We start from the raw sequence: 21,021 nt of genomic DNA on the forward strand, positions 1-21,021 counted from the left end.
GTCCAGATGAGAACTTGATTGGGAGACGGGGGAGGGCGGGGGGGTGAAAGAGGAAAGCGAAGGGGATGGGAAAGCACATGAATGTCCTTCTTTAAAAACATGCCCTGTGGCTCACATGAAGAATCTGAAATCTTATGTAATGACTGCATACTGTATTTACTTTCTAAAAGAGATTTGCAGTACAGCCAACTGACCACACGGGGGCGGCAGCGACACGGCCTCCCGATCCAAGAATCCGTCCGACGACAATGGAGGCACTGGAGGAAGAAATGATGAAGCAAATGAACCTATGGTGGCATTTTGACTTGAATCTGTACTTCAGGCTGGTGTCTAAAGTTTCTGGTCGATGGAGGAGGAGAGGCGACCTGTAAGGAAAGAATAATGTGGAGCACTTTTTTTCCCTTTTTGATGCGCTATCCCGGACACGGAATGAGCCACAATTAGAGCGGAAATTAAAAGGTTTTGTCTTCAAAATAAGACGAGCAGCACGCAGTGTCTGAAATCTGTTAGAAAAGCACATCTTACATCACAATTGCGCAATTGGTTTATGACCTAAAGCTACAAATCATACAAAACTGAGAAAATGTACTTTTAGACACACACAGGTACACACACTGTGGTAGCTTTTGGTCTGTCATTGGTAATTAATTCTTATTTATCGCTTTATATTATTTTGTATACAATCCAATAAAATTATGTAATATGAAAAAAATAAAATAAAAATTAAAGCCTACACCTTTTGTGTTGTTGTATACTTTCCCATTAGCTCTCTGCCCCCCCTCTCCCCACACACACACATTTAGTACACTAATGGTTTTAGCTGCTGAAATAAATGTAATTCTGGAGATTATTGTATCTGATTTCTAACACTTCTTTTTCAGTGTACATCCACAATGCTGATACAGCAATGTCAGATACTTGATGTTTAATTATTTATAAGGAGTGTATCGGGACCCATTGCTTGTTGGTTTCCAACAAGTATGCTCTGAAATGAAGCCTTCATTTGAACTGTTTGGTGTTGCACAAAAAGCTGTGCCTTAATGTTGATTAAATTTGACTCTTATTTTGAAGGCATTCGCCGGAAATCGCGTGTTTAACTGCAGCTGGCTTGACCGTGGTGTCTCGGCTGCCTCTTCAAAGGACACAATGCTTTTTCCCAGAGAGGACCTGCGTGTGTGCGCGGTGTGTCCGAGCTGAAAACAAATGCCGCAGCTTCGCCGGTCGTCGCAGATGTCGAACAAACAGCGGAAGTCGCGTCCGAGATAATAGCCGAGGTCCCCGCCGGAGCATGGGACCGACGGAGCCGCCGCTGCTGCTGCTGCTGCCGCTCGGGCTGCTGTGGTTCCGCTCTGCTCTGCTCTGTGCAGGTGAGACAACAATGCACACACTGGCGTTAATGCTTAAACTGGGATCTGTTTCTAAATCCTCCTGAACACACGGTGGCATGCAAGTGATGTAAATTATGCACACACACACACACACACACACACACACACACACACACACACACACACACACACACACACACACACACACACAAAGATAAGAATTCAATGAGCAGATTTTGCTCTTCTCGGTTCCTGTTTGCCTCTTTTAACACCATCGGAGGTCCTTTAATTTACAAAGCCTCTGATATGATGACATCACCGCCTGTCAGAGCACAGCTCCCCTGTGAGAACCCGGTGTTCCCACCTGAACCGTAGTGGAGGTTGTTCCGTCTCCTGTGTCCCTGTGATGAAGGGATGTGACAGATGGCGACGACCTGTCCTCATTGTTGTGACAGGACAGGAGAGGACCGGTGATCGGTGGGCAGGAACCCGCCGCGGTATCGATCTGTGGTGGGTAAACGATCAGGGTTAGTGTGGAAACATGGATGCTCTTTCACAAATGTGATGCTGCTATCAGCATTACATCACTGCTTTCTCTGCAGACAGTCAATCCTCCTCTGCCCTCCCCCTTCCTCTCCTCTCCTCCCCCCTCCCCTCCTCTCCTCTCCTCTCCCGGCATTATCAGACCTGCATAGGCTACACACACTCTTTGAGGATTTAAGAAGTGTGTGTGTGTGTTCACAGCGTTCATATACACTCTCCCGAGCGCGTGTCAGTACTTGTTTGACCTGACACCGTGTTTCACACAAAGTACAGGTAGGATCAAAGACACACACACACACACACACACACACACACACACACACACACACACACACACACACACACACACACACACACACCGCTCCACAGCTGTATAGTTTTACAGCTGAGGAAGCTGTTCATCACAGGGATGCCGCTTCACAGGATTACAGATGAAACACTGCTGCAACACACCCTGAATCCATCTGTTCCTCTCACACGTCCTCTTCACCGCCGTCACAGGTGCAAATCATCCAGGTGCTTTCACAGTGTTGACGTACAATTTAACAGGTTGTGGAGGTTTTTTTTTTTTTTTTAAGTTCATGTCACTTTTTCTGCTTCTACTGGACGACATTTCCGTTGTACTTTTTACTGCACAACATTTGTCAGCGAGTGACACGGTTGATATTGCACGTTATAAAACACACGGTGAGTGTGTCCGGAGCTCGTTGGACGACCTGCCATCGAGGTTTGTAAGCACCAGAGTGAAAGACTAAACTACCAGTGGTGCATTTAAAGTAGTTTAAAAGTAAAATACTATTTACACATCGAAACGTGGAATATTATAATGGCATATTTTTCTACATAATGAGCTCCTTTAAGTGCTTTACTTTTTGAACGCAGCACCTCTCCTTGTAAAAGAGAATTTGACATTGTTATCGGTGGTTGTTCTTTTGTTTTTCCACCATCATCATCAATCTGAAATACATGTTGTAATTGTGTGCACATGTTCTGAATAGTAATCTTCCTGTATTTCTGTCCCGTGTTGCTCCAACTAAAAGACTATTTTGAGGATCTCGTCGGCAGCCGAGCTTCAACTCTAACGTCCCAAAATCCAGAGAGCAGAGTTGTATCGTGCTTGTTTTTATGCACAGTTGAACAAAAATCTGCTCCTTGAGTAACCTGCGCTGTGATCTGATTTGAAGCATTTTGACAGGTCAGCAGCAAAGTAGCCCAAAGTTCAACAGATTTGAAAATCTGGTTTGGCAAAAACAAAATATAGAAGCTTAAAGTAATACAATATGAAGCTCATTTAGCGTCTGATGCTTCACAGGAACATGAAGACGAAACAAAAAAAATCAGTGGACACCGTTCAGAATATCCTGAAGAGTTCATCTTCCTTTCCCAGCAGGATATTTTGGCGAAAAGTTGACTTTTAAGTTTGAAGAAAAAGGGAACAAAATACAAAAATATGGTCGTTGTAATTTAATAATGATCTTACAAAATGGACTTTCAGTGATGTGATCAAAGTCTCACAATCATTGCAGGAAACAGCAACATTGTGCAGCTCTACTTTCCAGGCTGCTTAGTTGTGTGTGTGTGTGTGTGTGTGTGTGTGTGTGTGTGTGTGTGTGTGTGTGTGTGTGTGTGTGTGTGTGTGTGTGTGTGTGTGTGTGTGTGTGTGTGTGTGTGCGCGCGCATGCGTGTGTGTGTGTGTGTGTGTGTGTGTGTGTGTTTTTGTGTGTGCTGGACATCATGTCCGGGTAGTCGATATCAATCACTGAGCTTTAAATGACCCCCCCCCCATTTCACTCTGCTGACTTCACTGATTCATTAAGAAAAGCCTGACACACACACACACACACACACACACACACACACACACACACACACACACACACACACACACACACACACACACACACACACACACACAGCAGAAGTGAGCAGACTCCCTGCTGTGTGTCCGTGATGATTAATCATTGCTGAACAGTTGGATTAATGTTGTCTCCGCTATTGGAGACGTTTGTATGACGACTTCTTCTCGATGCGTTTCACTCCCGCTGTAATGAGATGATTTAAACACCGAATCAAGTCGCTCCATCTTCTTTTTCTCGGCACATAAAGGAAATCGATGTTACATTCATGTGGCGGTTGAAGGATGCCGGGAATAACGCACTCTCCTCCTTTCAAACTGTGACCTCGAAACAAAAACAACAGGATTCGCTGGCCGCTCTCCGTCTCACTCCTGCTGCTCCTCCCGGCCGCCTCACGCTGGGCGTTGCTCCCTGGAGCAGTGGTGGTGATGGCAGCAGGAGATGCTGTTGCCGTGGCTGCCAGTGTGACTGCTGCTTCTGTTTCTGCCTCCACGTCAGCTCCCCCACCCAGAGGCCCTGAGGTCATCCTTCTTGTCACTGCATTGTTTCAGTGTTTTTCAGAGATCCGGTATAATTCAGTTTTTTAGCCATGTGGCAACATCCTGGAATAGATTAAAGCCCGAGCGTCTGTTAAGTGTCCGCGTTCGTTGTATTGATCTGTAAAAGGACTGATCTCACTGATGCCTCCGTCTGCTTCTGTCCGTGGCAGCAGGCTGCGGCGAGCAGGTGGAGGTCCACACAGAGCGGAGGGGTGTGATCTACAGCCCGGCCTGGCCTTTAAACTATCCGCCCGGGGTCAACTGCAGCTGGCACATCCAGGGAGGTCAAGGAGAGGTTATTACCATCAGGTAGACTCCCTCACACAAACACCACATGCACATGAGATTTTGTTTTGTAGAGGAAGCGTCTAAACTGATCCATCCTGTGCTCCAGTTTCCGTAACTTTGACGTGGCGGAGTCAGGGAGATGTTTGGGAGACTGGCTCCTGCTGACCCCTTCATGGAGTGGGGAATCCAGGCTGTGTGGCTCTGTGCTGCCTCATCCCTACATCTCCACCAGGGGGCGTGTTTGGCTCTACTTCCACTCTCAGGCCAACAGCTCTGGACAAGCCCAGGGTTTCCGCCTCTCCTACATCAGAGGTGAGCCGGACAGAGGAGGATATCAGGATGCTGTTATCTTACACCCAGTCCTGAGCTTAACTGAAAGGTGTTCATATTATTTTGTCCAGCCCGAAGACGTACATGAGGGGGACAAAATATAATGAACACCTTTCACCTTGTAATGCAGTCCAGTACCACCCACTACAAACTCAAGAGTAAACACGAAGAATAATTATCACCTCTCTTGACAGCAAAAACTGAAAATATAAAAGCAGAATTTATATTTAAAATATTTTATTCGATTACACTCACTCGTGAACTTATTAATGGCACAACAGGTGCAGCGCACGGGGACCCAGAAACTATGAGAAGCCAATGTTTGAATTTTGACGAGGGCCCTCTTAAGAACAGACCGTTTCTCTTCTCCGATAAGGAACCTGTCAACAACATTACTAATGTTTGTATATATTTTCATATATATCACCCTCCCACCTTATTGTCTATTTTATTAAAAATAAATAGGCAAAGTCTTCCACCAATCACTTTTTAATTTGTTTGCTTCATTCTCAGACGTCATGTGCATGCTGGGAAATGCTGATTTGTTTGTCTTAATGATCTCGCTGTCTGTCATTTGTCATAACTTGCATTGATATTATAAAACATTTAAAAAAAAAAATCCTAAATGTGTGTATATGTGCCCACGAGTGTACGTTTGTGTTTTGGGCAGTTGGGGCAAATCACAATTTTTATAAGTGGTCGATTACACAGGTGTTCAGTTGCTTGGTGAATGTATTGAGACAAACTTAAAGAGTTGTGACTCCAGTCTGCAGTAACACTCATGTGTTTGGAGCTTTTCAGCATCTTTCAGCTCACTGTTTCCTTCATGAAAAAAAGCTCAGTCAAACCTGCTACAAGCTGCATATCCAGCACTGAACGGCAGCCAGAAACAGTTGCAACTAGCTCTTGAAAACGGTGCAACAATTAGCTCCAAAAAATGACGATATTTTCCCCAAAAGTTGATTTTGGTTTAAAGAGAGCAAAAACAAGTGTGAACATTGGATGTAGATTAATCTGATGGTCAGAATTAGGACTCAAAATTATGTTTTGTTTCTGCTTTGTGTTTTAAGGACTGCTGATTTAAAATGTGATACTGTTGCCTTTTCAGTTTGTTTATGCGGCAGGCAAAAATCTTTGCATGAATTTTTGCATCTTTGCCTCGCCACAAACATTACTGTGATAATGTGCTGAATACTCCTTTTCAAGTTCCTGATCAGGTACCAGTACGATGCGTCCGTTAAAGTCTACTAAAGTCATCTTGCCGTCACCGTGGGTTCTTTCGGCCAAACGCACAACAACCATCCAAAGTACGGTTTTCAAACGTGTTTATTCAACACAAAACAATATCTTGGATCTCTTGTGCTCTCCTGCCGGGCATTCGAGCCCACGCCACGCGTCCTGTCTGCAGCCGGCCTGCTGCTCAGCGTCCCAGGAGGGAGAGACGTCCGGTGACCTCCGAGGGGCTTTCATGTGGAGAGAGACAATCAATGATTCACTGCAGCTAATTAAGCCTCTTCCAGGCACCGTTCCCTCAACCACTCCCCCAATCAGACCCTCCTGCAGCTGAGCCAAACGACGCCCCAGTGCCCCATCTACAATGTCCGAAAAGATGTTAGAAAACTCCATTGGTTCAATAATAATGTGTTCTGTTGTATCTCTCGGGTGAAAGCCAAACGTGCTGCGAGTTTGTTTTACGTTAGAAACTGTAGATTCTGAACGTCTGCTCTCTGCAGGTCACCTGGGTCAGAGCAGCTGTCAGTCCGATGAGTTCCTGTGTGGGAACGGGAAGTGTCTTCCTCGCTCCTGGATGTGTAACGGTCAGGATGAATGCGGCGATGCCACGGACGAGCGCAGCTGCTCCCCCCCTCCCACCGAAGCCCAGCACGGCCTCTGCCCCTTCGGCTCCCTGCCGTGCACCGAGGGCCAGTCCACCCGCTGTCTCCCCGCCGCCCTGCGCTGCAACGGGGCCCGGGACTGCCCCGACGGCACCGACGAACGAGGCTGCCCCGACACCACCTGCGGCAAACGTCTGGGGAACTTCTACGGCTCCTTCGCCTCCCCGGACTTTTTCCACGCCAACCGGAGCGCAGCGACCGAGCTGAGGTGCTCCTGGTCGCTGGACACTCAGGACCCCAAGCCCATCGTGCTGCAGCTGGACCTGCAGCTGGGACCCGGAGACTCGCTGCACGTCTACGACGGGCTGCTGCAACGCGCCGAGCATCTCTTACAGGTGTTGTCGTATCACAACAACAGGCGGCCGGCGCTGCTGGAGTCGAGCCGAGGGCAGATGAGTGTGCTGTACGTGGCCCAGCCGCACAGCCCCGGACACGGCTTCAACGCCACATACCAGGTAGTGCAGCCGGGGGAACTTTCATCCATCCCGTCGACACCATCTGCTTCAAGTGTTTCATACCTCTTCCAGTCTGTGTTTCAATCTTCGTTTTTCTTTTTCCACCTGTCCATCATCTTGTTGATAGACACGAAACTGATCTGTTGCTGAAGAGAACAAAGTCAATCAAGCAGAGTACGTGTCGTCCTTCGACGTCCAGACATTGACATATTTCTCCTCCTACTTCCCAGGTCAAAGGTTACTGTTTTCCTTGCGAGCGTCCCTGCGGCAGCGACCAGGGCTGCTACTCCGAACGCCAACGCTGCGACGGCTACTGGCACTGCCCGTCCGGCCGTGACGAGGAGGCCTGCCCGATGTGCCCGGACGGAGAGTTCCCCTGCGAGGGCGGCACCGGAGTGTGTTACCCGGCCTCGGAGCGCTGCAACAACCAGAAGAGGTGCCCGGACGGGTCGGACGAGAAGAACTGCTACGACTGCCAACCGGGGAACTTCCACTGCGGGACCAACCTGTGCATCTTCGAGACGTGGCGCTGCGACGGCCAGGAGGACTGCTTGGACGGCAGCGATGAGAGGGACTGCCTGGCAGCGGTGCCCAGGAAAGTGATCACGGCTGCGCTGATCGGCAGCCTGGTCTGCAGCCTGCTGCTGGTCATCGCCCTCGGCTGTGCCCTCAAACTCCACTCGCTCAGGAGCAGAGAGTACAGGTGGGGACGCAACAACCCCTCATTCTGTCTGTGTGCAAGGTCAGGTCCCCTTGTTGTGGGTCCAAAGACACATTGTGACCACTGACTATATAAAAATGGACGGAGCTTCCGGGTCTGAAAAATTAGGCCGATGCGGAAGTGCCTTAAGCTGCAATACCACCGAGAGCCACTAGAAGTTGTCTCCAAAAAACCTCCGGCTCCCATAGTCTGCCATTCAAAATTCAACAAAGTCAATTAAATTTGTCAGCAAGTTATCTCACTGTTGTTATCTAAAGTTTCTCCTTCTTATTAGTTTTCTGGCAGTCCATCTGATAGTCTGTCTATCATTAATTAGAAAATATGCATCGAAAAGATGTGTTTTGGGGGGGGGGGGGGGCGTGTCTATTTGATTGACAGGCCTGTGGTGCAGTCAGGTTATCGGTGGGCGGGACGCATTATCGTGGGGTTTCCAATCAGATCAGTCAGATCCACCGCTCGCTCCCCCACATCTCGCCCAAATATGGTCACTTCTGCCTCCAAACCGCTCCGAAATAGCAAGATGACTCCGGACAAAACCTGAACTGGAGGCTTCATAACGTTCACAAACCAACGGGTGACGTCACTGGTTGCCGCTTGATTGTGACACATTCTGTTGTTGCGTGTTGCTGCTGTTGGCAGATGTCACAAAACTCTGCAGAGTTTATATTTTGTAATTGTTTTCCTCATTATTTTTTATGCGTCTTCTGTTCTTCTGTCTGTCCACTGTCCCTCTTTGTCCCTTTCTCACCTCTTTGCAGAGCTTTTGAGACTCAGATGACTCGCATGGAGGCCGACTTTGTTCAGAGAGAGGCTCCCCCGTCCTATGGTCAGTTGATAGCGCAGGGTCTCATCCCTCCGGTGGATGATTTCCCAGTATACAACCCCACCCAGGTAACACATTCGCACACAGTGATGCATTCTGGGAACTCTGCAGTGAGATAGAAACAGACTTTGTTGTTTCTCTGTGTCTCCTCATCCAGGCCTCTGTGCTGCAGAACCTGCGGCTGGCGATGCGCAGACAGATCAGACGTCACTCCACTCGCCGCTCAACCTCCTCCTCCTCCTCCTCATCCTCGTCCTCTCGACGGCGTCTCGGGCATCTGTGGAGTCGCCTGCTCCACAGAGCCAGAGGCCACGCCCCTCTGCTGGATCCCCCCGGGCCCACACAGATCACACTGGGGCTCCACAGCTACCGGACTGTGGGGGCACAGGGGCCCCAGAGGGGAGCCTCGTCAGAGGCGGGGCTCAGGGATGACGTGGATGTGGACGGGTTGCCGGGCTCCTGCTGCTCGGCAACGATGGACCTGCAGTCCTTCACGCCAGAGAGCCCCGCGTCACCTCTCTCTTTTCAGTCGGTGGACAGTCCAGAGGAACTGTCACCTGTCAGCAGGGAGAGCAGCAGGGCCGCACAGTCGGGGCCTCCCACCCCGGGTGACCCTTCGGCCCACAGTGGACTTCCTCTCACCCGCCAGGAAGCCTCTGTGCCCCCGTGCCACCGCCGGGCTTCTAGAAAATTAGTTCTGGAGCTTGCAGTGAACCTGAAAGGCGTTTCCTTGAGACGTTACTCCCCCTTGGGGCCATTATCCCCCATCTCGCCCCCAATGCTTCCCAGCAGCTCCCGGACACCATCAAGCCAACCTCACCCACAGGGTTCAGAGGTCCCTTCGCCCACCGGGCTCCTGTCTTGTGACAGCCACTTCACCGTGGACGTGCCGAGCAGGGAAATAAGAAGCAGGGATGAGAGGGAGAGTGAGGCGAAGAGCAGGCTCAGCAGGAACCTCAGTGACGAGGGATGAGATTCAGGGAGGGATACGCCGTGCTGAAAAGTGTCGGAAGATACTCGGCTCAATGTCGTGAGCCGGCATCTGCAATATCTGCTCTGATAAAGTGTCCTTGAAAAGCGTCTCCACCAGATTCAGAGGTACATGGAGGAGGCACACACAGTACCGTTCAAAACTTTGAATGCACATGCAGTCTTTTCCGAAGATGAATAAAACCAGCGTTGGTAGTTCCTGTGGGCTGTGTTGGAAATCTCATGCGGGAATTTAGCTCAAACAGACACCCCTGATTAACCTGTTTCGACATAAACTTATCACAAGCCAGAAAATTCAACTCACTTTTGGCCCCCAGCACCAAAACAATGACGGCAGCATGCACCTGCAGCGCCGAAACAGCCTTTGTGTCGTTACCCAGAGCCATTATGCACCGCTATATACTGTGAGCCATAAAAGCCTATTGTAATCACATACGAATTGATCCGATTAATGATCCTCTACTTTGTCTTTTTCCTACTTTATTGTATAAGTTGCAATGAATGTTGTTATTTTTTTTTTTACATTTTTTTGTGACTCTGCCACATTAAAGGTTCAGTGTGTAGGATTTAAGGTGATCTATTGGCAGAAATGTATAATACTAAGAATAATTGCTTGAGACTAAGAATTAAAATGAGCCCTCCATATCTAAATAGGGAGCAGGTCCTCTTCCTCAGATGCTCCGCCATGTTTCTACAGTAGCCCAGAAGGGACAAACCAAACACTGAGTCCAAAGAGGGCCGTTTGCACAGATTCTTCTTCACACTTTGAAGGCGAGAATAGGTTGGTTGTAATTTGCAACCTCACCACTAGATGCCACTAAATCCTACACACTGCTCCTTTAAGGGATAAGGTCGGCGATATTTAATATTTTGGATAACAGATCACGTGAAAAAGGCCCAAACCAGATGTGTGTGTCCATGTGTCAATACTGTTTGACTTCACCAGCCTGTTAAAACAAGGTGGACCAGGAAACATCACTCAACAAGAGGCAGCAGTTCACTTGTTTTTGACAAAGCCTCGAATCAGCCACGTATTAATATACGTTGTGCACGAAGTATTTGTTGCAGCAGGAGTACATGAGATTGAGTCAAAATAGAAAACTATAGTGTCCATGTTTGTGGTAATGAAAGAACATATCACTGTGGTTCAGTCATGTGTTTTTAACAGTTTTTGGACAACAGTAGAACAAAGACAGCTCTGGCTGATTATGGTCTTTTTATGATTTGTTGACAATAACAAAAATATATAATATTACCAGAATTATCCATTAAATATAAGTTTAAACCCTTTTAAAACAAAGGTTTAACATTTTGGGAACTAATGCTTAGGTTCTTTGCCGTGGACAGTTAGATGAGAATACACACTATCTATATACGAAGGCTGCTCCCAGCAGCCAGCAGCTGTTAGCTTAGCACAAAGACAGCTAGTGTGGCTCGGTCTCAAGGTAGTGAGCTGTGTTTAGTCTTTGTGCTAAGCTAAGCTAACTGGGTGCTAGCCGTAGCATTATATTTAATAATAAATGACCGTATTTCCCCAAAGTGTGGAACTATTCCGCTAACACTCGTGCAATGTCACTGAATCATGCAGTAGTTGATGCGATGTCAAACCTCTGTCAGTATCGATTCAGCATGTTCGCCTTCAGTTTCAACAAAGATTTTTTTTCTTTGGTTTTTGGTCGTTGTGTCTAGTGTGTTTTCACTTCAGCATTTTCGACTTGATGTATCCTCAGTTTTAAAAAGCCAAATTTAGATGAAAACTGAGATAAAGAGACGAAGAATATGGCCTCTCACCCTCCTCATATCAAACCCACGCTGTCCTCTCGAGGACGTCCTCCCACTTGAACGCCTGTGTCTGCGTCTGCTCTGGTTTCCATTCAGAACATTGAGTCCGGTTCAACCTGGCGGTACTGCTGACTGGTCACTGTCTGGACTGCTGGTGGAAATTCATATCTATGCTGTGGAGTTTTCTATGACATGACGTTAAAGCAAAGACCTCTATTTTTCAGTCTTCAATGGAGACCTTCTACTTTATATTTCTCTCTCTGCCTTGACGAACCTTGGACTGATCGCCTGTGTCTCGGATGCTTTCGGTAAAGCTTGTCTGCCTGAGGTCTGACTCGGGGAACCTTTTGCTAATCACTGTTGGACTTTTGAAGAATGTACCAGTTTACTTTTTTTCTGGAAATCAGTGAATTTGTGTAATTTTTTTGTTGCAGGATATTGACACTAAAAGGACCAGGTGGAGAACATGTGGGTGATGGAGAGTATAAGAAACGACCAAATGTGGGTTGATTGTCAAGTTCCTGTGATAAATACATCGTCTCTCCCGCTGCTTTATTTTTCAGTGAGCTGAATGTGCCATGCCACGCTCGCGTGCTTCCTTCTTATAGAAGTTATGTCATAAACGGCTGCTACATGTTACGTGCCATTAGAGATGTCTCCATACTCCCTCCCAACAGTTCCTACTTCTTTCTTTGAAATACGAAGTAATCAGTTTATTTATTTCTGGTTTTGGTCTTTTCTCTCTGTACCTCGCTGTTTAAAGCCCGTCTGTTCTCATTTGACTTTGAGTGAAATAGTTTAGCTGCTGTCTGAAAAAAACAATTCCACATCTGCAGAAAGCATGTCCTTCCTCCCTTCGTGATGTGCAGACGTGTGTTATAAATGCCTTAATGGTTTGTCCTCGCTGTTGTAATGATCCGGGACAGTTTGAAGATGCTGCCTGTTTGTTTGGACACCTTTGATACGTGATTAGACTGCTCCGGAGTCACAGTGCACTACTGCGTCAGGAATCTTGTCTCTGGGATTATTATGGCAGGGAGTCAGGGAAGAGGAAATGTCATTTTCAGTAACTTTATTCCACCGTATTTACAAGCGTCTTTAAATCATAATCTGCAATGCCTCTGTGACATTGAATGCTTTGATGTTTTTCAGACTGCAGCCAAAAGAGTGTCTATTTTTCCCCGTTCTCTACATTTTTGGCTTCATAATCAAACCCTTTCTGATATGCTACAATCACTGAGTAATAGCTGTAATTTTCTATCGGTCAGCACACAGGTAAACACTGGATTTGCAGGCATTGGAAAGTGAAATCCTACTGAACCAGGTCGTACGATAACGACAGTCAAAGGCCGAAGTCGACACGTATTTGTATAAAAGCATTTCTGCCATTTTGAGAACTATATTTGTATATTTTGTGCTGAAAGAGAAATGCCGCCATGACATTGTGAGGTTTGCAGATGAAACCCTGTACAGCCTTCTGCTTATTAGTCATTGTTTTCCTGTGCCTGCAATGAATAAACTTAAAGCATCCATTCAAATTCTGAATTTTTTGTCATTGTATAATCAAACTAATATTACTGCACGTACCACTGCCAACATAATAATAGCAGTTTATGTTAATTTTGTAGCATTGTCACCTTTGTGCTAAATCATGCTGACATGCTCACAATTGCAGTGGTAACTCCTTGTCATTTTTAGTTAGCCTGTTAGCATGCTAATATTTGTTAATTAGCACTTAAGTGACCATTTCAACCTGATGGTGGCGCTAGATGAGCGCTCGGCTGCGGCGACTGTTGCTGCAGCTTTAGTTTCCCTGGCTCAGGTGACCAGGCTCGTATTAGTGCTTGCACAGACCAATCAGCGACCAGTGTTGGTGGTTAACCACGTTTGTCCCGCCCCTCCTTCACTGTGATTGGACGGCTGGTGACAGTGACGAAGGCAACTCTGGGTGAACTCGCTGGAGGTTGAGCGCAGAACAAACGCCGAGCACTTCTTCACGCTGCCGGCATTCAGTAAAAACAACGCGTTGGTGGCATCAGGCGAGCAAGATGAAACCGCAGAGAAAAAACCTCCCTCAGCGACATCCGCAAAGACAACGACATTTCTTAGAAGTATCTATATTTAATGAGCATTACATTGTTATTATTTTACACGTTCACGCGCTTTTACAAAACACAGAGGTACACCCATCAATTTTACAGTATGTAAATGTACGACAACATGTCTGAGGAATGTGCTCTTTGTAGAAGATGTCCCTGGCGCGTTTCTAACAGTTCATTTTCTTTACACAGTATTTACAGATCAAAGAGCTAACGGCACCTGGACATGGCAGGACAGACATTTTGTGGAGTAGGTCAAGAAAAGGAGGATGATGTTCAACACATGTCCCAACCTGCTGGTTAACATCCCATTTTTTTTTTTTTTTAAAAGGCCCACGGCCCAAATCTTCTGTTGTATGTACAACATAAACAGCTTATAAACAGGTGCTACGAGGAGATTACCCAAATACAACATGTCAACAACGATGTATCCCGGGCCACAACAAATGATTAGTATACTTTGTGAGGCTAATTGTATTGCAATTGCACTGAAGGAGGCAATAATAATTTGAAGGTAGCAGAATATTTAAATTGGGCTGTAGTAAGTCAATATGTTGAGTCAATATGACCACAGGAAGTCCTTAAGGTCACAGTGGATCAAATCAATTCAACGTCAGGTATATTAGCTGATCTACATGAAGTCAGTGGGCCTGGGACCATCGCAGCGACAGGGTGTCTTTGGGGAAGTGGGAGCAGGCGTAAACATCCGCTGCCAGCCGTCCGTGTATCTGCCACTGTGGATTCTGCTCACGTTATCCAACAACACATTAACGGTAAGTAACTGTATCAAAGCAACAAGTGAGAAATCGGCAATCTAACAACTGTCTTGGCTGGTCAAGCACCTTGAGAGAGTTCACAGTGGCATTCCCAGAGTGGAGAACGTTTCTAAAGCAACGAGTATTGAAGTGCCGAACTCGAGAGACAATTTCTTTTCCCCACCATCCTCCTGTCTCTCTTGTGCTGTAAATATTTCTGGGAAAGATGAGTGGCGTCGAGAATTTTTCAAACAATAACATGCAGGCACCTACAGTATCTCAGGAAAGAGTAGTGAAAAGAAAGAACAAAAAGAAAGACATCAGGCAGAGACCAAATTACTCGTCCACAACAGCGAGTGAGTAATTAGTGAAACAGGAGCTGAAGGTAGCAGCAGTAATAGAGAAGTATTGCTAAGTGCAGAAATTGCTTGCATACATAAAAGTTATTACACTTTCAAAATACCCGCACAAAACCAACGCACTACACAGACACACACGTTTCATAAGGCACATTAGCACGAGGATTTAGTTAAAGTCACAAAAGAAGAAGTAGTCCTGGGAGTGAACCAGAGGATGGCAGATGGAGGTTCCTTGAGTTAGAAGAAGGGGGAAGATGAGAGGAAGAGCTTTGCATATCGGTGAGGACGCTGGATAGACAGCACTACCAAACCAACAGACACAAACACATGCCTCAACATGCTAATGCCTTAAGTATAACCCTTCACTTCTTTTACACTGGGGCTCCATCCCACCTCCGTTCAAGGCAGCACCTGTGCAAGAGTACAGCATGCATGAAGCCATCTCTTCACGATTCACTGACCGAACAATGTGAAAAACCGTAACCGAAACTGGAAGTACAGGTGTGGATGTAGAAAGGGAATTCCTGGATGACGTTCACTGCTCAGTCTGTGGCTTTGGAGGCAGTGAGGGGTTCAGTCTCTGAGCTGTCTTCCTGAGGAAACACCACGTAACACACCTTCTGGCCCACGTATGTGACTTTTTCTGCAACGCAAAGGACATCAGGAGGACTCAAAATCAAAGGGACTCAGTACTAACATACAGAAATAAAAGTGCTGTGTCGGCGGCCAACTCACCAACGAGCCTGTAGATCCATTTGGGTTTGTCCTTCCAATGAACGCCCACAAAGTAGACAGGGACTCCGGTCAGCATGATGACCATCCCCAGGCCACACACCACGGGCTCCGAGTACAGACTGAAGCCCAGCAGCACGGCCCAGAAGATCAGGTAGCTGATGGGGACCAACATGCTCACCTGCACACAACAATCACGCACGTTTTTTACCCAAACCTTTGCTCCTGTAAAGAGGAATATTATTATTTTCATTTGTAAAGGTGTTTCTGAATACAGTACACTAATCCAGAAATATGGCTATGATAATATGTAATTTTAAGTATAAAGAAGTATGTGTTTTTTATTGCTTTGACAAATCAAAACAATGTATTAAAAACAATAGATACATCTTGTAATTCATATTTACGGCATCAGGGGGCACCAAATTATTATCCATGTACAAGACAACTTTAAATGATGAACTGCTGGTCACATCTGGCAATTTGATGGTGCAGAAATGATCCTGTTGGCAGCTCTCAGGCTCCATGGTTGCGGCTGAGCTAAAGTTTGGTATCGCAGTATGATGTGATGAGCTGCTAAGGTAACGGGAAGTCTCGTATCAGGATCCAGGCAGGGAGTCTTTCAAAAGGAGCAGGAAGTTCTCCTGAGTACTTCTTCCTGCACGGAGACAAGCCTGAGGAGAGCAGCTGAGGAGGTTGGCTTTGCCATAAATATGTTTAAAAACCAATGAACATGAAATATGCCTTTTAGCTTAAAGCATTGAAATAGAAATGAGTTAATAATATAAATGTATGACTTGTTGGATTCACCATGTTTGGTGAGGGACTAAAACATGGAGTGAATGCTTCAGCACATCAGCCAAGAAACAAGACTCCAGTCGCCTGCATGTCTCCTACTGGGGACAAAACGGTGTTCCAGTTGTAACATTTATTTTTGTATATTCAATTGCTCATTTGCATATTCATTATATTAATTTCTTTTAGTTTTTAATCAAAGATGCACTTAGAGGAGCCAGCCACTGTTTGCTGCGGCCTGTTAGATTTTAGTGTGACTTTATCAGATCACTTATTTTATATCTTTCTGGCGAGGCTTCCTGCTGATAAGGAGGCTAACTGCTAGAGTAGCCAACTTGTGTGTGTGTGTGTGTGTGTGTGTGTGTGTGTGTGTGTGTGTGTGTGTGTGTGTGTGTGTGTGTGTGTGTGTGTGTGTGTGTGTGTGTGTGTGTGTGTGCGTGCGTGTGTGTGTTTAGTGTGATGTGAATCACCTTAGTTTAGTGTGTGCAGGTGAATTTGAGTGCTGCAGAACAACTTGGATTTGGTTCCACATTGATTCATTAACCGGTTTAGCCGGTGTGTTTTGTGACTTCTTTTCTTTCTCTGAACTCATAACTTTACAACAGCCTCCTGGACAGGGCAGTCTAGCCCTACACTGTTTATTGTCTTCATTTATCAATTTATAGTTGATCTGATTTGTTTATTAATTGTACAGTCTACTCCACCCCTCCTGTATTATGGTCTGTTTTTAGGCCTCTTGCACCTCCTTTGCTGCCAGTTGAGTGGAGAAAAAGTGTTTTATTATCTGCAATGTTATTCAAATATCTGATGTAGCATTCTCCAGCTCCAGTTTATCCAGGGTCATGTGTGTTGAGTTTCCTCTTGGTCACATATTGAAATGATTTGCTTAATTGGAGCTGCTTTTGGAGACATTTAAAATAAACGAGCAGCAACATGACCTGGTTTGGGCTCCTACAAATGCTACCGAAACAGATGTTAGCGCTGTATGAAATGCAAACACAGATAGTAGAGGGGGCAGAATTGTACTTTTATTTCCTCCCCTGCTTTTAAGTTGAGTTAAAAGTGCTACTTTTTGCTGGCTATTAGAACAAATTTAACAGCTTCAAGTTGCTCTTTACCTTTTAGTCAGGTAATTAGGTTTACTCATGTGAAGGTAAGATTAACATTATTCAATTATATACTTTAATGATATCCAGTGTAATTTTAACCATCACTTGTAGTTATCAGAGCAACAAATGATCCATAATGGTCCCTATAGTCCTGTGTCTGAAATATTGTACGGTACTGTTTGAACATTTCAGATTTTCTTATTTTTGCATTATATTGAAGTCAGTTTTATAGATACAGCACATTTAAAACAACAGTAGCTGACCAAAGAGCTGCATTGTTGTTGATTGTGAGCTAATGTGCACAGTTTTAAAATCTCTCTCTTACATTGTTTTCACATTTGAATTCTGTTCTTCAGTGTGTTCTGCTGTTATTTTGCACCGTTTGGTTTCCACAGTACAGTTGGAGCTTTGGTGCAGGGCCACTGGATTGGTTTCATTTAAAGGAACCTGCAGAGAGCTTTCACCTGCCTGATGGTTAAATACCATCTTATGCGTTCCACGAGGCCGTGTTATAAGATAGCGGGAGTTCATATATTTGCTGTACCTTGATAGGTCTGGCCAGGTTGGGTCTCTTCTTGCGGAGGTAGAGGAGGCCGGCGATGGTCACGCCGTAGGACAGGTAGTTGATAAAGGACACATAGTTGATCAGGTTGTGTGTCTCTCCAATACACAGGATGACTATTGTGGCGAAGCACTGTCGGACACAAAGGCAGGTTCACACATTAAGAACACGTTAAACAAAAATTAAAACATGAGAATTTTCACCATATTCAGCACCGCGGCCACTGCGCAGTTTAAACAAAAAACTGTCAGAGCGGTACTTACACAGACCAGCAGGGCGGGGATAGGTGTGCAGTTCTTTAAATGGATCATAGCCAGGAGATAAGGCAGGTGACCCTCTCTGGCCCCCGAGAAACACAATCTACAGACACGCATATATATGTGTGAGCTCAGGTTTATCTCTACATCTTAGGAACACAGTGAGACATTTTTTATTTTAATTTTCAGTGATAAAAGGATGTTAAAATCCCTGTTCACAGGTAGTTTAAGGGAAAGTGTTTGTGTACCTGGAGGAGGTGAACAAATAGCCATTAATTCCTCCAAACGTGGACAGAGCTACGGAGATGGGCATCACCCAGGAAAACATGCCCAGCAGCTTCTCTCCAAAAGTCTGAAATGGCACAAAAAAAGATGGATCAGATTAATGACTTTTGCTGAATGTATGGCATCATGATTGATTGAGTCAGACACCAACAGTAATGTGCTAATTGAACGATTAAATTTCCTTTTTTTTAAACACGCCTCAGAGACTGCACATACAGTACATGTGTGTATGAAATTAAAAGTGTTTTTTTCCCCTCATCTTTTTATTGGATTAGTTTAACTCACAGAGGAAAGTAGTCACAACTTATTGACCGATTATTAGTTTGTTATTTGAGGTCCGTCTCATACTTGGGCTCTCAGTTTCAGAAGACTTATAGTCTCAGACAGTAATTGTTTCCGGATTACTCGAAGTGATGTTTAGCTGTATATTAACTGATAAAAGTTCCCATATGAAACGTGAGCTGGAGAGATGCTCACCACTGCCACAGCGTTAGAGGCCAGCAGCTCCTCTGGAGTCATGGAGGAGAAGTAGGCGATGTTGGTCATCGTGTAGACCAGCGTCACCAGTGGGATGGAAACGTAGATGGCTCGAGGCAGGTTCCTTGTGATGAGACAAATAATGATATACAATTTAATTGTTGGTGCTTTAAAAAATAGTGTTTCTGCATGCAAAAAAACCTGAGTATCAACAGTTGTGATCTGTGTATTAGCTTTTATGAAAAACTGTAGAGGTGTGAAATCTGATCTGTTTTTGTGCTTGTCGTACTTGCGCGGCTCCACGACCTCCTCTGTGACGTAGTTGAGGAAATTCCAGCCGCTGTAGGCGAAGGAGGCCTGTAGGAAGGCCAGAGCTATCTGTCCCACGGAGGGGTCCTCACTGAACTCAAAGGCCGTGCTTGGCCGCAGGGCGTCGTAGTGACCTGCCGACAGAGGACAGAAAGGCAGGGATGGTTGGCTAATGTCTGGTCATACTATAGAATAATACAACACACAGTTTAATGGCTTTACTGTCCCACCAAATCAATGTCTCTGAAAATACTGAGATTTAACAGTTTTTAAAAGCAAAAGTCTTAACAGGTTAAGGAAGTGTGAGTGGTCCAAAAGGCTGCTTCATTTTCATCCTCACAGCTTCACAACAAGCTCTGAACTAATGACAAAAATAGGAAATTACTTTTTTCATTTCCATTTAATGATTAAAATCTGGTCACTTCATTCAGGTACTGTCTCATTTGTTTAGATAATTCCTACCTGAAGAATTATTATGCTCCCTTTCTTAAAGGTCCCACACTGTATGAATTAAGTTTTTCCATTGTTGTTCTGGTTATAAAGGAGGTGTGGGTGCGAGATGAATCCTGTGCAAGTGTCATAACGCTCGGTGCACACTGCTTGTGTTAAAGCAGCTGTGATGTTTGGACTGATGTAAGTTCGTGATGACACAAACTCCCCTTAAGGATATCATGACTGCAAATATAGTAGTGGAAATCTATAAACTACGGGACCGTTAAACTGCTCATGTTATGTCTACTCATGTGCACCAGAGGTCACCCGTGTCCAATGTCAACATACTCAACACTGTAACAGAATGCAAAGCAATATATTTATGGCTCTCGCTATCAGTTTACAATCTTTTCTCTCTGAATATTTTTAGTATACATATTTAAAACGTTATCAATTCCATTTGGTTTGGTTTTGTATATATAGATATTTGGATATACAGTGGCGTAAAAAGTGTTTGCCCCCTTCCTGATTTCCAATTTTTTTGCATGTCTGTCACACTTAAATGTTTCAGATCATCAAACACATTTAAATATTAGTCAAAGATAACACAAGTAAACACAAAATGCAGTTTTTAAATGAAGGTTTTTATTATTAAGGGAGAAAAACAAATCCAAACCCACATGGCCCTGTGTGATAAGGTGTTTGCCCCCTCCTGTTAAAACACAACTTAACTGTGGTTTATCACACCTGAGTTCAATTTCTCTAGCCACACCCAGGCCTGATTACTGCCACACCTGTTCTCAATCCAGAAATCACTTCAATAGGACCTGCCTGACAAAGTGAAGTGGACCAAAAGATCCTCAAAAGATAGACATCATGCTGAGATCCAAAGAAATTCAGGAAAAAATGAGAAAGAAAGTAATTGAGATCTATCAGTATGGAAAAGGTTATAAAGCCATTTCTAAAGCTTTGGGACTCCAGAGAACCACAGTGAGAACCATTATCCACAAATGGAGACAACATGGAACAGTGGTGAACCTTCCCAGGAGCGGCCGGCCGACCAAAATTACACCAAGAGAGCAGCGACGACTCATCCGAGAGGTCACAAAAGACCCCACAACAACATCCAAAGAACTGCAGGCCTCACTTGCCTCAGTTAAGGTCAGTGTTCATGACTCCACCATAAGAAAGAGACTCGGCAGAAATGGCTGCATGGCAGAGTTCCAAGACCAAAACCACCGCTGAGCAAAAAGGACATTAAGGCTCGTCTCATTTTTGCCAGAAAACATCTTGATAATCC

General features: G+C 45.3%; 2 protein-coding genes across 3 annotated transcripts in view; one reads left to right on the forward strand and one right to left on the reverse strand.

Annotated features, from left to right (window-relative positions):
• Positions 1-1,112: 1,112 nt before the first annotated feature.
• Positions 1,113-13,089, forward strand: lrp3 (low density lipoprotein receptor-related protein 3). 2 transcript variants are annotated; one of them, XM_069690274.1, is made up of 7 exons: positions 1,113-1,367; positions 4,437-4,575; positions 4,661-4,866; positions 6,618-7,234; positions 7,465-7,937; positions 8,714-8,846; positions 8,936-13,089. In XM_069690274.1, the coding sequence occupies exons 1-7, from the start codon at positions 1,289-1,291 to the stop codon at positions 9,749-9,751; spliced, it is 2,463 nt and encodes an 820-aa protein (XP_069546375.1). In that variant the 5' UTR covers positions 1,113-1,288; the 3' UTR covers positions 9,752-13,089. The 2 variants fall into 2 exon arrangements, with proteins under 2 accessions (XP_069546375.1, XP_069546376.1); XM_069690275.1 differs by having other exon boundaries at positions 4,440-4,575.
• Positions 13,090-13,651: 562 nt separating this feature from the next.
• slc7a10a (solute carrier family 7 member 10a) overlaps positions 13,652-21,021 on the reverse strand; it is a 29,664-nt gene continuing 22,294 nt past the window's right edge. Inside the window, exons 5-11 of the mRNA XM_069690288.1 lie at positions 19,270-19,423; positions 18,981-19,104; positions 18,467-18,570; positions 18,225-18,321; positions 17,944-18,093; positions 15,499-15,676; positions 13,652-15,406 (exon numbers count right to left, since the gene is read on the reverse strand). Coding sequence (XP_069546389.1) covers positions 15,306-15,406; positions 15,499-15,676; positions 17,944-18,093; positions 18,225-18,321; positions 18,467-18,570; positions 18,981-19,104; positions 19,270-19,423 — 908 coding nt within the window. The 3' untranslated portion in view covers positions 13,652-15,305. The remainder of the gene's footprint in view (positions 15,407-15,498; positions 15,677-17,943; positions 18,094-18,224; positions 18,322-18,466; positions 18,571-18,980; positions 19,105-19,269; positions 19,424-21,021) is intronic.

This window comes from Brachyistius frenatus, unplaced genomic scaffold, assembly GCF_029030835.1.
Source record: "Brachyistius frenatus isolate BFR_SWC_R1_liver_20210118 unplaced genomic scaffold, ASM2903083v1 Contig_9, whole genome shotgun sequence".
Classification (NCBI taxonomy): Eukaryota; Metazoa; Chordata; class Actinopteri; family Embiotocidae; genus Brachyistius; species Brachyistius frenatus.